Raw genomic sequence first — 15,792 nt, 5'->3', positions numbered from 1 at the left:
TTGGAAGAGACTGAGCCTGATCCATCATTCTCCCAGCTGGTGCACGATCACCTGTCTTTGCTTTTGAAAGAGTTTGAGCGGTACTTCCCGACCACAAAAGACCCACGGACTGCGAAAGAATGGATCTGCGACCCATTTGTGAACAAACCTGGTGAATCGAGCCTGTCCGTGCAAGAAGAAGATCAACTGCTGGACATTGCAAATGACGGTGGCCTTACAAGTACGTTTCAGACCACAACTGTGCCAGAGTTCTGGATTAAAGTCAAGGCAGAATATCCAGAGATAGCCCAAAAGGCATTGAAAACCCTGCTTCCATTCCCAACCTCCTATCTTTGTGAAGTGGGATTTTCTGCAGTGACGGCAACGAAAACAAGACTACGCAGCAGACTGGATGTACGGAACACACTTCGGGTGTCATTGTCTCCCATTACCCCAAGATGGGACCGGCTTGTTGCAGAGAAACAAGCTCCCACTAATTGTCATTATTATTATTATTATTATTATTTTATTGACTTGTTCACCTTGTTATATAGAAGTTATTAGTAGGCCTATTTCTCCTACGTTGAATGCACTGATAAGTCGCTGTATTTCAAAATAAAGCTCATCAACGCAGTCACCTGAATCAAGTTTTTATTACAATTATTTCTTATTAGAAAGGATTTTCGTTGTAAAATAAATAATTTCGTTCAGAGATGTTGTTGATTATTAATTTATTAACAAAAGGTTGTTTATTGTCTGTTGATGTTTGCATTTGACATAAAACCACTGCGGATGATTTATTATTAGACTACAGCCGTCCTGGCGATGCGTCATTAACGATTATCGAGCAAATGTAGGCCGGAGAAAATGAAGGCCGGTCCGTGAAAATATTGTCTTAGATGAAACCGGTCCGTGGCGCAAAAAAGGTTGGGGACCGCTGACTTAGATTACACATTCTTTAGTTTTACTCAGATAAGGGCGATGCAAAAATGAGTACACACCACTGAAAGTCTCTGGAGCAAAGCTACATTTTAGACTACAAATGTCTAATTTAACAATAATCAACCACAGATGAGTCTTATTATTCACTGCACAGGTGTCCAGCAGACAGCTGACTATAAAAGGGTGTTACTTAAAGAAAACCCCTTCCCATTTCATGTTGTTAGCAATGGCACCACATGGAAGAGAAATGTCACAAGACCTGAGAAAGACAATAATTTCTTTACACCGCAAAGGTGAAGGCTACAAGAAGATCAGCAAAGCTTTACTTATCAGTCAGAACACTGTAGCAAAAGTGATGCAAAAACTTAAAAAAGATGGAACTGCAACCATCTCACAGAGACGTGCAGGTCGTCCACGGAAGTTAACACCTCGACAGGAGCGTCTTCTGATGAGAAGGGCGGAAGAAAATCGGCATGCAAGTTCACTGCAGTTATCTAAGGAAGTAGAAAGCCAAACTGGGGGGACTATTTCCCGTGACACAATACGGTGTACACTGCAGAGGAATGGCATGCATGGGTTCCGTCCACAAATGAAGCCTCTCCTAAAGCCCAGGCTGAAAAAAAAGCCTGTCTAGAGTTTGCCAGGACCCATGCTGACAAAGATGAAGACTACTGGGACTCTATACTCTGGAGTGATGAGACCAAGATAAATGTTTTTGGAACTGATGGCTTCAAAACGGTATGGCGTCGCAAAGTTGAGGAATACAAACAATAATGCATGGTGCCTGCAGTGAAACATGGGGGTGGCAGGGTCCTTATGTGGGGTTGCCTGAGTGCTGCTGGTGTCGGGGAGCTGTGTTTCATTGATGGCATCATGAATTCACAGATGTACTGCTCTATACTGAAAGAGAAGATGCTACCATCACTCCGTGCCCTTGGTCGTCGTGCACTTTTCCAACATGACGATAATCCTAAACACACATCTAAGGCCACTGGTGGATTTCTGAAGAAGAACAGGGTGAAAGTGATTCAGTGGCCAAGTATGTCTCCTGATCTGAACCCAATTGAACACCTATGGGGAATTCTGAAGAGACAAGTTGAGCATCACTCTCCATCCAGCATCCATTCTCTAACAGAGGTCATTCTTGAAGAATGGAAAAAGATTGATGTAGCAAAATGTTCAAAACTCGTTCATTCCACGCCTAGAAAACTTGGTGCTGTCATTAAAAATCATGGAGGCCAAACAAAGTAGTAGATGTAGTAGTTTTTGTTGTGGGGTGTACTCATTTTTGCATCGCCCTTATTTGAGTAAAACTGAAAAATGTGTAATCTGTTATATTATTAACCTTACTTTCATGTTATAAGTTAAACAGATGTTATATTAAACTTAGTCTTGTCAACATTTTGAAAGTTGTTTTTGTGTTCATTGAGATATTGTTTAAAATGTTACTTTTCAAAGGGGGTGTACTCATTTACCCCGAGCACTGTATTACACAGTATTTTCTGTTAGTAATTTTCCCAAAAATTCAGTCAATTAAAGTTGCAAACATTTTCAAACAAATCTTAGTTTATAAATAAGGCAAATCAATTATTTACACAACAAGTTGAAATATACCCCTAATATTTCCCCTTAGTATAAGCAATCTGAGGCTTCTGTTTTAAGGGATGAGCTGCCAACTCTGTTTGGAACTAAATAAATGAAACCCGATGGAGGCTGTGTTTTTTCTTAAAGCATACTCAAGTTTCAAGAATAGTTTACCAACATTTGCAGTATACCCCCCCTCTAGTGAGGGGCACAGCCCTTCCTATGTTTTCCTGTATGTGGCCCTCAGTGAAAAGAGTTTGCCCCCCCTGGGCTACAGTGGTATTAATATAATGACTCTGTTTGTGTCCAGGCCCAGCACTTCTGCCAGATGTACCAGCCAGGCATCTCTGTGACCGAGGTTGGGGTGTCGGTGGGGAGAGTGACTCTGTGTCGGAAGCAGACCGAGGCGGTGCAGCTGAGTGTGTAAGTAGGACACCTCGTCCCCCACTGACCCCTGTTTGCACCATATATGCATCAGCTGGTTGTTGTGCCAACATCCCCCCCTCTGATAGGAGCAAATTCCCCCCTGCTCGCAAATTGAATAAACATTGCATTGATTTTAAAGTGCATTACGGTAAGCAGAGCCGTCAGGACATTCCCAAATATTCATTGATTTATTCTGCACAAAGCCGATATGAACAGGAGTCAGCCTTTCTGTTGTATCCTGCATATAGTGTGTGCATGATAAAATAGTTTGTAATAATATAACACTTCGTCTCTGTTACTGCTCCATCTAATACAATGATTTAAAGCGACTTTTAAAAGAAGAAAATACACACTATTTATTTTACAAACGAGCATTAAAAAAAACACACTTGTGGCAATGGGATTTAAACGTTTGAAAAAAAAGTAAACCTTCAAGCCTGTTCATGTATTTAATCCATCACTGAATATGTATTTAATGTGTTTATTTAATTTCCACAAACAGGGACAGCCAGACGTTCGCTGCCACACGTCCCTCTGCCGTGCTGCTGGAGCAGTTAGCTGTGTGTGTGGCTAAAGGGGAGCCGGTCCTGCTTGTGGGGGAGACGGGGACGGGAAAGACTTCCACTGTGCAGCACCTCACCAGAGTCACAGGTGAGCCAAGGAGCCCCCCGGCCCCCTGTCCCCCTGTCCTCATGCTAAAATGTCCTTGAACCTCATATTTCTGTTTTTATTGTAGTCATATTTCTGTGTTCTTATTTTGAACTTTCCTTTTTGCTTGTGAAGCACTCTGGGAATTTCATTTCTGTGAAAGATGCTATATTAAATAAACGTATTATTATTATTTCTCCTGCCAAATATATATGAGTATATTACGTTTGACAAATGTTTGTTTGGCATTTTGTTTCCAGATGTTCTGATATTAGGGCAGTACCATCAGCAGTGGAACAATGTTCCCTTCTATACAGTATATTGTTTTTAATAAAAGTCCTTCTATAAATGACTTCACATGGTTTGTCTGTATCTGACTCAATTCTCCCTGTGTGTGTTTACTCAGGACACCGGCTGCGGGTTGTGAACATGAACCAGCAGAGCGACACCGCTGACCTGCTCGGAGGGTGAGTCAAAAGCAAATTTTACATTTACATCCCAACAGTTCATCTTTTGTATAAGGTCTCACTCTCAATGCTTTGATATGTTATTTATGTCACTTAGTTTTTTTTAAATTGCTGCTACAAATGTGTTAGCCATGGTTATGTTCTTATTTTTCTTTCTTATTTCAGCTTCTTTCCTTCTTTTTTATTATTGCTTTATGCCACTTTTGCTGTAACACTGTTTATTCCCTGCTGTGGAACTAATAAAGGAATACTGATTTTGTTTCAAAACATCGATACATACAGCCCCGGAAAAAATGCAGAGAGCACTTCAGCATTATCATTTTCTCTGGTTTTATTATTTATGGGTATGTCTTTGAGTTAAATGTTATTTTATTGTATTCTATAAACTACTCACAACATTTCTCTGTGTTGGAATTCAACAGACACTGGAATGGCTGCCATACATGTAGAGATTGAGATTAAGAAATTGTTAAAGACTGTTCTTAATTTTTTCCGGAGCTGTATGTTTTTCAAATACCATTGCTCTTTCTTTTTTTATATTTGTTTTATTCCTGAACAACATGGCATTGAAATACATACAGTATCAAAACAAAAACAGGAGGGTGCATGTTGACACCCATTCCTTAAAATGGTGATAAATAAAATGTTGTGATTAAAGTTCTTTGTGTTATTGTAAGAGCAGTTAAAACAGGCCGGTTAAATATTAGGGGGAACATCAAAAAAGTGTGGAGAAACGAACACGACAGGAGTGCTAAGCAACAATTCATCCAAAACAACTTCCGATACGTTAGAGAGATACATCCATTGAAGTTTAAACTATGGTGTTTTCTTTCTAATGCAGATACAAGCCAGTGGACCACAAGCAGATCCTGCTCCCTCTGCGTGAGGCCTTCGAGGACCTGTTCTCGCAGACATACTCCAGGAAGCAGAACCTGAACTTCCTGGGCCACGTGCAGACCTGCTTCAGAGGGAAGCGCTGGCAGGACCTGCTCAAACTCATGGACCACGTCTGCAAGTCGGCCGTCACCAAGGAGCTGCAGGAGAAGCCGAATGGTACAGTGGCAGCAAGCATGAGCAATGATGCTTTGAGTTTAGCTCAACCAAAGACTGATATTAATTGTGTGTGTGTGTGTGTGTGTGTGTGTGTGTGTGTGTGTGTGTGTGTGTGTGTGTGTGTGTGTGTGTGTGTGTGTGTGTGTGTGTGTGTGTGTGTGTGTGTGTGTGTGTGTGTGTGTGTGTGTGTGTGTGTGTGTGTGTGTGTGTGTGTGTGTGTGTGTGTGTGTGTGTGTGTGTGTGTGTGTGTGTGTGTGTGTGTGTGTGTGTGTGTGTGTGTGTGTGTGTGTGTGTGTGTGTGTGTGTGTGTGTGTGTGTAGCCGCTCAGCTGCAGGAGCAGTGGGAGGCACTGGCTGCTAAGCTGAACCAGACCCAGCAGCAGATCCGAGCCTGCGAGGCGGCCATGGTGTTTGCATTCGTGGAGGTAAAGACTTTAAATATTTTTGAGTTCCCTGGTAGCATAAGGAACCACGGTGCGTACCACATAAACATCCCTCGTTACTCTCCGTACTTCAAAATGTCAAACGACCGGGGTTGGAGGAAGTGAAGATATGAATGCCACGCTGTAATTACTCCACTACAAGTCAAATCCCTGCATTTAAAACCTTTCTTAAGTGTTTTAAACAAAAAGTTCTTAAAGTATCTAAAATTAAAAGTATTGACTGTACAGTAAAAAGTTCCCTCTCAATGTTTAACTATTATAGAACTATATATGTTTCTACATTAATATTACTGCTGCATTCACATGTAAGTTACATTTATATAACTCCTTTATGTGCCGTTTGGGTAGTTTAATAGATTAAAATGCATTATATTTTATAAGATAGATATATTGTCATAGCTACTTCACGGTCCTGAGAGAATCACAGATCAGTTCTTCGAAACATAATCCTGTTTTCAGCGTTGTCAGGGTGCATTTTCCAGCAGTTTAAAGAGGCTTTGGAATAAAGATTTTAGCTTAAGAGTTAGGATTTGAAATAAGGTAAGAAACATCCTTCTGTTTATCACAAACATTCCAAATCAGCAACTTTTTAAATACATGGTTTTCACTGGACAGGAAGGGTATGAAAAGTTGTAAGACAAATGAGGTGGAGTATCTAGAAGGTACCTCTTGTGTGGAGTAGAAGTATAAAGTTGCATAAAATGGAAAAATGTATTGAAGCACAAGTATCTCCAAATGTTACTTCAGTACAGTACATGTCTCACATTCCACCACTGCAAATAAATGCAAGGTGCTGGGAAGGTGATGATACAGGCGAGTGGAGCGGCTCTGACCTCTGTTTGCTCTCTGCAGGGGACTCTGGCTCAGGCGGTGAAGAAGGGCCACTGGATCCTGCTGGATGAGATCAACCTGGCAGCAGCCGAGACCCTGGAGTGTCTGAGCGGGCTGCTGGAGGGCAGCGCCGGCTCTCTGGTGCTGCTGGACCGAGGAGACACTGGTGAGGACTCCTAACACACACACATGGCTGGGATTTAATAGTATTTTACTGAATTTAAATCAAGTACTGAATCTTATTTCTGTATATCTTATTTTATGCAGTCAGATTCAGCTTTCAACCTTTGAACCATAGATAAAAACCCATGAATTCATTCCACTCTGTACTTTCTATTGTTCTAAAATCCTTATTCCTAGTTTCCTTTACACTTGCTGTTTATTGTTTTTATTTGTATTTAATTGTATTATGTCTTTATATATCTTATATATCTATCGTAATTTACTTTTCTGACTAGAATCTTGATGTGAAGAGCCCACTTGGGAAAAATTCCACTGGCTTAGATATGTGTCATTATCATTTGAATGTATTTTATTCAGCCGGTTTAGGCTGGGATTGTGGGTAATATTGTTGTGTTGTCACAGAGCCGCTCGTCCGGCACCCAGACTTCCGGCTCTTTGCCTGCATGAACCCAGCCACTGATGTGGGAAAGAGGAACCTCCCTCTGGGCCTCAGGAACAGGTGAGTGCAGAGGGAAGGCTTATGGCATTTTGAATTCCCTTAGGAGAAATGAATAAACGATTATAAACAATTAGTCATATTAATTAAAGTAACAAAGAAAGTGAAAATACAATTGAAATTGATCTCAAATAGTAAGAGCAGAGCCACTTTCGATAAGGAAGTTATCATGAGACATTATCTAAACATTCCCAGCATTAAACCATCAATCCCCCCAGTCCTTATCCATTTGCAAATCCACCTTGAACCCTTCTGGAAGGTCCATTCTAAACATATGTCTGTGTTTCACACAAAAAATACAATTTAACAGAATATAATCAATCAGAGTATCAGACATAACACAGTTTTTATGCTGTATACATGATTATAAATGATTATAGCACAAATTGACATGACGATTACATCATGCTAGACTCAGCTATTATTTTTGCATACTTATTTTGTAAATATAACAAACTTACAGCACTGGCCTTATTAACAATGTAATAATCACAGTAAATGTAATTTATCAAGCACTTTATCAGGTGCTCAAAGATGCTCGACAGGTTAAAAAAAAGATAGAAAGTCAAATTAAAATCAAGCAATAGAACAACACCTATCAAAAGGACACACGTGACGAGCCAATCTGAAACGGGGAGTTCTGCTCAGTTTTTTTAAGGTGGGGAGGACAGCGCAGTCTCTGATTTGTTGTGGGAGTGTGTTCCATTTTACAATGTTGAGGAAGAAAAGAAACACCTAAACATGTTCCATTTACAGTGACGCCAACATGCTGTGTATCTGTTTGTGTGTGTGTCCCAGGTTCACTGAGCTGTATGTGGAGGAGCTGGAGAACGAGGGCGACCTGCGGATTCTGGTTTCAGACTACCTCAAGGGCCTGAATCCACACAGGAGCTGCATCAGTGGCATCATAAGGTCAGCCTTTACACAATGTTACAAGTCTTTGTGAGTACATCAGGATAATATTTCATCTCACTGAAAATTGTTCTAAAAATCCACCGCATTTCTCAAGCTTGCAGTACAAGGGTTTGCTTTAAACATGTAAATAAAACAAGGCTTTTTTTTATGAGTAAACATTATTTTAAGTAGGGTTAGTGCTTTAGAAATTAAGTAATTACACATATTCTGTTTACGAAATTGCTATACTACCAGGGGCCTAGGGTCTAAGACCTGAGCCTCTCCCTGTCTTCACTCTATATGCTCACTTTGTTGCATTTTCTTTTTAATCCTGCTGTAGTTTCAAGCTAATTCCCTCCTTGATTGTGTGCAGTTTTTACCTGGCAGTGCGAAAGGAGGCCCACTCCCACCTGGTGGATGGGACGGGCCACAGACCACACTACAGCCTGCGTACCTTGTGCAGGGCGCTGAAGTACGTGGCAGCTAACCCCTGCGGCAGCGTGCAGCGCTCACTCTATGAGGTACACACAAATAATCACCTTTTAACACTAGACACCTAGCTCTACCCCTGCATGTTCAGAACCCACACATCTGTCACTAAATGACTTTTTTCTAAAATGTAATAAATGAAGGGCTGTCAGGAGAGGGAGAGAGGAAAATAAAGAGCTCCGTTTATTTATCCCATATTATCCAAATTAATTAAAACTTTTGAAGATGTACTCTACTATTATTCATTTGGTTAAATGTATTATTTATGTTGTTTGTTGTTGATAGAAGTGCACCATTTATTGATTTCTTGTAAAATTAATCTTTTAAAATTTAAAAAATCAACCCCATTAATTGAGTATATATAGATAATAATCTGAGTGCTGACGCTATGGTGAGAGTCAAAGTGCCCCCCCTCTCCGCTTATACGGGTAATGGAGTGTTGGCGGTTCTAGTGTGAAGGGTCTATATTGATGAAAGGTTTTTTTGTACATCTGGTGACATACAGACTTTCTTGTAGCTTTTGGGTTAGAGAGTGAGATGTTTGTTGCTTAGAAGCTGGTGCTGAAGGAATAAAAAGGTCATTCCAGTGTTTTGGAGCTTCCACCATCTGCACGCTGACACTCTGTGTGATTCTCCGCAGGGTTTCGGCCTGAGCTTCCTGACTCAGCTGGACAGAAGCTCCCACCCTGTGGTCCAGAAACTGGTGTGTCAGCACATCCTGATGGGTAACACCAAGTGTCTCAAACAAGTGAGAGCTATTTCCTTCTTTTTATGAATGGATGAATGGATATTTACAGCCCCGGAAAAAATGAAGACACCGCTGCAGCATTATCAGTTTCTCTGGTTTTATTATTTATAGATATGTCTTTGAGTTAAAGGATTTTAATTTTTCTATTGTATTCTATAAACTACTGACAACATTTCTCTGTGTTGGAATTCAACAGACACTGGAAGGGCTGCCATACATGTAGAGATAAAGATTTAAGAAACATGTGGAGTGGTCTCTTAATGTTTTCCGAGCTGTAATTCATGTGTGGATTTTAGCTTTAAAAGAATCTTCTTATAATAACTTCTTTCACTTGATGACATCTAAGGATGACACAGGAGGTCAATAGTGTGCTGAGGGTTTTTAAAGTCCTCCGCAGCTCCAGAAACCTTTCGATAATATACGTTTTAAATGTAGCAATTCATATTCAAAAGAGGATGATTTTCAAAAAAGCCTTTTGTCCTGTTTCCTGCAGTCCATCCCGGCGCCCACAGACCGGCCCTGCGTGGAGGTGGAGAGATACTGGGTGTCTCAGGGTGAGATGGAGCCGGCTCTGGACCCCAGCTACATCCTGACCGCATCAGTCAAGCTCAACCTTCGCGACCTCTCCAGAGTGGTGTCTGCAGGGTAGGAAAAGCGCTGCCCAGCATGACCGCACATGATTTCCCCCAAATCAATGTGTTCCTCTTTTTGCCAGAGCTACTTCTGGCCCTTTTGGATGGAACACATCAGGATGTGGCTGTTCTGGATTCCCCCGCTGTTAGCGATCTGCCTGACAGGAAGCCATGAGCTTTTTGTACTCTGTGGGTTGTATGGACAGCTGTCCTCCTCACTAAACACTGTTCTTTAGATAGGTAAAACTGAAGTCCTGCACTGACATTTGCTGATCAGGTCTGGATCTCGGTCAGCGTCCCTGTGTCTTCCACATGTATTAAATAGTGTAGAGGACAGGACCATGTGTCAAGTTCGGACTATACTATATACGATGTACTTGATTTTCTTTGATTGCTATTGCAGGTTTAGGCATAAATTCTTGAATCATATGTAATTCACTTGTCACAAAAGAAATAGTAGGAACATGCACCAACACAATTCAGATAATTTAATTGCAAAAAAACACTCAAGACATGGAGATGTGTGAAATGGGACACCCCAGACACTAAAAAGAAAGTATTCAAAATATATTTTAAGCACACATCTAGAGTTCAAAAGAGTTAATTTATTATACAAAATATTAGGAACACCTAACACAAACCAAATAACTTTAAAACTAAACCAACCCTACCAACTAAAAGGTCCCAAAACATGAATTTGATCAGTCTAAACATTGGTTAAAAATAGATAAAATAAACAAAGACACATTACTATGGAATATAATGGTACAGATTAAATGTAATAATGTACGTTTATGTTTTTATAAGATGCTTTTCCTAGTCTCATGTGTGTGAGGGGAAGTAAGTAGGGATAAGGTCACAGTGTGTAGTTGAGTGTATTTACTACACTACACATGAAACAGGCATTAGGGCTCAGTAGGAGCATCGCCTGTCATGTATAATGATGAAAGAAGTTTGTCCTTCAAACTCTCTCTCTCTCTGTTTCCGCTCACAGCTCTCACCCGGTGCTGATCCAGGGGGAGACATCTGTGGGGAAGACCAGCCTGATCCACTGGCTGGCTGCAGCCACGGGGAACCAGTGTGTGAGGATCAACAACCACGAGCACACCGACATCCAGGAGTACATCGGCTGCTACTCCTCAGACAGCAGGGGCCAGCTGGTGTTCAAAGAGGGTACGGACGCTCGCATTGTTCAAACCCACCGGGGTCACACTCATCAGGGCCAGCGGAGCAGCTGACACATACAATCCCCCCCTCCCCTCTCCTCCTTTCCGTCACAACTGTTCAGTCAGTTAAAGGCAAAAAGCTAAAACAAAATGAAAATGTTATAACTGATAAAAGAAAGCATTAGAATCAAAATAAAAAGGGTGTATTTAAATATTACTTAATGATAGTAAATAGCACATACTTTATATTGCACATTCCAACAAGACAAATCAAATTCTGTACAACAAACATTCAACCATTAAGACAAAAGAAACGCATCAGAACATGTTTAAATCTCAAAATTAGAATGAAATTAGGAAAAAAAATAGACAGGATTAAATCACAAGAAATGTGCAATTAATATTTATTGGATTTAATTAAAGGCAGTGACAAAAATTATAGTACAGTCTAGATAAAAAAAAGTAGTAGACCTGCAGTTTTTTGTGTCTTTGCTCCAGATATATGGAGCATCACAACTAAAAGCTGCTTTAGTTTGACAGAAAGACGACCTGGATGGTTCATGATGTAGCAGGAGATCAGAAATTTAGTTTTGCCCTAAACCATTCAATGCTTTATAAACCAGAAGTAGTATTTGAATGTAAATTCTCTGAAAGACAGGAAGTCAGCGTTCGGAATTAGCTCTACCTGTCTGATTCTTTAGTGAGACTTGCAAAGACCCCGTTATGTCGAGGAACTTTTCTACCATGGCATCTTTCCAGTCTGATGTTCCTGTTCTCTCTCTGCTCCAGGTGTTCTGATAGACGCCATGAGGAAAGGCTACTGGATCATCCTGGATGAGCTGAACCTGGCTCCCACCGACGTCCTGGAGGCCCTCAACAGGCTGCTGGATGACAACAGGGAGCTGTTTGTGGCCGAGACACAGGAAGTCATCAAGGCTCACCCCAGATTCCTGCTGTTCGCTACCCAGAATCCCCCTGGACTCTACGGTGGTAGAAAGGTAACTACCATTATTTAGCCTGAGAGATCTGCCCGATAGCATGGTAACTGTGACTGTGACGAATCGATTTGAGGGAATCAAATATGCCCATTATGTTCTAATAAAGTTTTACAATACATTTCAACATCACCACAAACCATTCTGAGCTTATGAACAATTACATAATCTTAGGCCTGGTTTATCAGCTGTTATCGTTAAAGGAACCTCCTGAATCTCCTATAATCATGAGAAATAACCATCATAAAAGTGACTCTCTGTAATCTCCTATGAATGTCCGGAAACTGTGTGTTTTCTCTTTTTGTTTGTTAGCTTTGCTTTGTAATTATGTATTTGTCATGTATCTGCTACAGTTTGTCAGTGGTTCCCAACCTGGGGTACGGGGACCCCTTGGGGTACCTGAGGGGATTGCAGAGAGTACGTAGAAACATTACGGGTTGCAATATATTTCCAGACAAAAAAATATTTTAAAATCAGTTTTATCAGCCTGGTGTCCCGCCCCCTGAACTATCAGAGCTAATGAAAGACAAACAAGCTCATTAACTGCTCTAAAGTCTTAATAAAAGATGCTGAAACTGCTAGAAGTGAGTCTTAATATTATTATCTTTCAGTCTCAGTAAGTGTAAAAGTCAAGTTTAAATGCATTTGTATTAAGGGTGAGTTATACAAGTGATTTGCCTCTAAGGAGCATTTGGGTTAAAAACTGTTAAAGGGTTTAAGGTTAAATCAGCACAGATGGGGCGAGGGGTTCTTAAAGAATATAATATTATTATAGAACGGCAACCAGCTCAAGGGCTACATGAGCCAAAAATGGTTGGTAACCTCTGTGCTTTGTCATCAATGCATTTGTAAAAAATTAAGATATCATTAACAAATAAAGCAGTGAGTAATGATCTCTGTCTGATCCCCAGGTGCTCTCCAGGGCCTTCAGGAACCGCTTCGTGGAGCTGCACTTTGACGAACTGCCCAGCACAGAGCTGGAGACCATCCTCAACCAGAGGTGCAGCCTGCCTCCATCCTACTGCACCAAGCTGGTTAAGGTCATGCAGGACCTGCAGGTACCTGACTCTCTCTCATGTTGCAGTGCTGACCCTGTGCTAAGCTAAAAGACCCAACACCTCTTTTAGTTACTCAGACTCCTTTTGTGGGTTTTTTTCTTCTTTGTAGTCATTTTTGGTCTCTTTCTGGTTGGAACATCTATCTCTGACATTTTGAACTTGCTCTTGAACTCTGGACATATGGAAATATTTTGTTCTAGTGCTGTTCAATTAATACAATAAAAATAACAATATGGAGAATCACTATATTAGTTAAAGGCTAAATATGAGTTAAAATACTATTTTGAATGAAGTATTGTGGAACTGCAGAGATATCCCAATCTATTAATCCTAATCTAACGAATAAAAATGATAATGGGAACAAGTTTGCAAAATGATCAGTCCCACTAATATGGTGAATCGTATCACAATTACATATCAGTCTAAACAAGTACAATAAGTCATTTTAATGAAATCATGCAGCCCTATTTTGTGATAATGCACATCACATACAATGTTATTGCTGTTCTGAGTGTCTATCCTCATGGTTTACTGTACAGATTGTTAATTGCTTTGGAAAAAAGCCTCAGCTAAATGTGATGAAATGGATGAAAGCACAGGAGCCCTGTCACTTTGGGTTCCTCGGCCTGTGCCTCTGTTGGTATCACCTGCCTGTGTTGGCTGATCTAACCTGTGTGTAATGTGTTTCCCTCCACAGTCCTTACGCAGGGGCTCTACAGTGTTCGCGGGGAAGCACGGCTTCATCACGCTCAGAGACCTGTTCCGCTGGGCCGACCGGTACCGGCTGCAGGAGCAGACAGACGCCTCGCAGGACTGGCTGCAGTATCTTGCGGACGATGGTGAGGCTTGTTGGACGTATCTTTTAGATATATTAATAGATAGTTGGATACTTCATTGATCCAAATTGGGATTTTTAGTTTTGTTACAGCAGCAGTGTGTTCAGGCATGGAAATATTTGAAAGGTGGAACAAAGTATAAATATAATGAAAATAAAACAATAAACAGCAACTATAAACATATTGACGGTAGAAAAGACATACATCACAAATAATGCACATTATAACATATTCTGGATTAATTCAAATGTTCTATAAAAGACCAAAATACTGCTTCAACAGAAATATGCTTTATAATAATGAATGCCTGAGCTCTGTTAAGTGACTCCAAAACCTAAAACTTCCATGTGTTTGCATCTCACAATGTTAGAATTAATATCTATTACTCAAATAAAAAACATTTTATTTTATTTCACTGTACAATATCTAAATGGGCATTCTGTTCTTTTACATCTTATTCTATTCACATAGACTCCTGCATATTTCAGCCACTTACAACATTCTCTGCATCATTTAGCTTATTGTATTTATTTATGTTTCTGACATAGTTTATAGTTTACTTCATCTGCACTACTTACACATTGGTCTTGCAACATAATCTGCACTATTGTATTCTACCCTGTTTCTTCTTGCACTATTTTTTGAATTAGTTTTAAAGTTTTTACAATTTGCAAAAAGCTGGAGCAGGCTGTTTAGGAAGGAGCTCAGCTGTCTGTCCAGCTGCTGGTGGAGAGGGTGGTTGGGTTACCCATGATTGTTAAGTTATGTTAAGATGAAACCTACCCCCACGGAGTCCTCAGTTAAGCTGTTGTGGTCCTCTCTTTAGGGTACATGCTGCTGGCAGGACGTGTGAGGAAGCCGGAGGAGGAGGCCATCATCCTGTCCACCCTGCAGAAGCACTTCAAGAGGACAGTGAACCCTGAGAGCCTGTTCTCTCAGAAACAGGTCACCGCACAGTTCAGTGAGTCATCAATTAACTCCCACTTACTGATCCTGGACAAGGTCATTCTGTCTCAGTGTGCTGCATCAACAGCCTGAGTTTATCCCCTGCAACACAAAACATTTAAATAAGGCAAGGATATTAGTTTTTTTCACCGTTGCAGTTAAAGAACCAAATGTGGCTCTTGCAGAGTTTTTATCGTTGTTTCCAATTGAGGTAGAGGTTTAGATAATCTTATAGTCAACCTACTGTTTTGAAATTGGACCACATGGCACTGTAAATTGTAGAATCAGCATTTCTTTAGATCACCATATTCATGTTTCTCTTTGCTTTAGAATATTTTGAATAAATCTTCTACTGTACACTTTGATGTACAACTGCATTTTTTAAAATAAGAAGTGATAAGAGTTTGTTTTTATTACAAACGTTCCCAAGGAATAAAAAGCTCCCTTGCTAAGTGCATTTCAGGGTTTGCCAATGCAGAATTATCTGACCTGGTGTGACCAGATCTCTATCAAAGGTTAACGGGCGATGGATTGTTTTGTGTAACTGTTCATTTCTCTGATTGTATAACCCTGTATTTGTGCTGCTGTAGCACTAAGTGGTTATATCACAAACGTTAAAGGTTTCCAATTATGCCATTTTTGAACAATATATTGTAGGGTCATATCCATACAAAACATGTCTGAAGTGTTTTGCTAAAAATACCAAACAGATCCCCCATTGTAGCATGCCTCATCCCCCTCTATTTCAGCCCTGTTCCTGAAGTGCTGATTCTGTGACTGTAGCTTTAAATGAACTAGCTGCTGCTGGCCACGCCCCTTTGGAGCATCATGATCTCTCCTCTGAAGAGTTTTTTCTACAGGGAGAAACTCAGCTCAACGCTGCCGTGATTAAACGCCATATTATGTTCCAAACCACATCCAGCATTATTTCTGAAACAGTATGGAGCTCAAACGTTTCTCTCTCGGTTTACCAAAAGG

General features: G+C 40.5%; 1 protein-coding gene across 1 annotated transcript in view; it reads left to right on the top strand.

Annotated features, from left to right (window-relative positions):
- Positions 1-15,792, top strand: part of mdn1 (midasin AAA ATPase 1) — an 82,402-nt gene that overhangs the window by 15,911 nt on the left and 50,699 nt on the right. Inside the window, 16 exon segments of the mRNA XM_063902856.1 lie at positions 2,816-2,928; positions 3,434-3,582; positions 3,986-4,046; positions 4,888-5,099; positions 5,420-5,523; positions 6,394-6,538; positions 6,958-7,054; positions 7,850-7,963; positions 8,319-8,466; positions 9,075-9,182; positions 9,676-9,827; positions 10,809-10,987; positions 11,770-11,978; positions 12,887-13,033; positions 13,731-13,872; positions 14,696-14,830. Of these exon segments, the coding sequence (XP_063758926.1) occupies positions 2,816-2,928; positions 3,434-3,582; positions 3,986-4,046; positions 4,888-5,099; positions 5,420-5,523; positions 6,394-6,538; positions 6,958-7,054; positions 7,850-7,963; positions 8,319-8,466; positions 9,075-9,182; positions 9,676-9,827; positions 10,809-10,987; positions 11,770-11,978; positions 12,887-13,033; positions 13,731-13,872; positions 14,696-14,830 (2,215 nt within the window).

Source organism: Eleginops maclovinus, chromosome 15 (assembly GCF_036324505.1).
Source record: "Eleginops maclovinus isolate JMC-PN-2008 ecotype Puerto Natales chromosome 15, JC_Emac_rtc_rv5, whole genome shotgun sequence".
Lineage (NCBI taxonomy): Eukaryota > Metazoa > Chordata > Actinopteri > Perciformes > Eleginopidae > Eleginops > Eleginops maclovinus.
The sequence above is the reverse complement of the archived record's forward strand: the minus strand, read 5'-3'. Positions and strand labels throughout refer to the sequence as shown.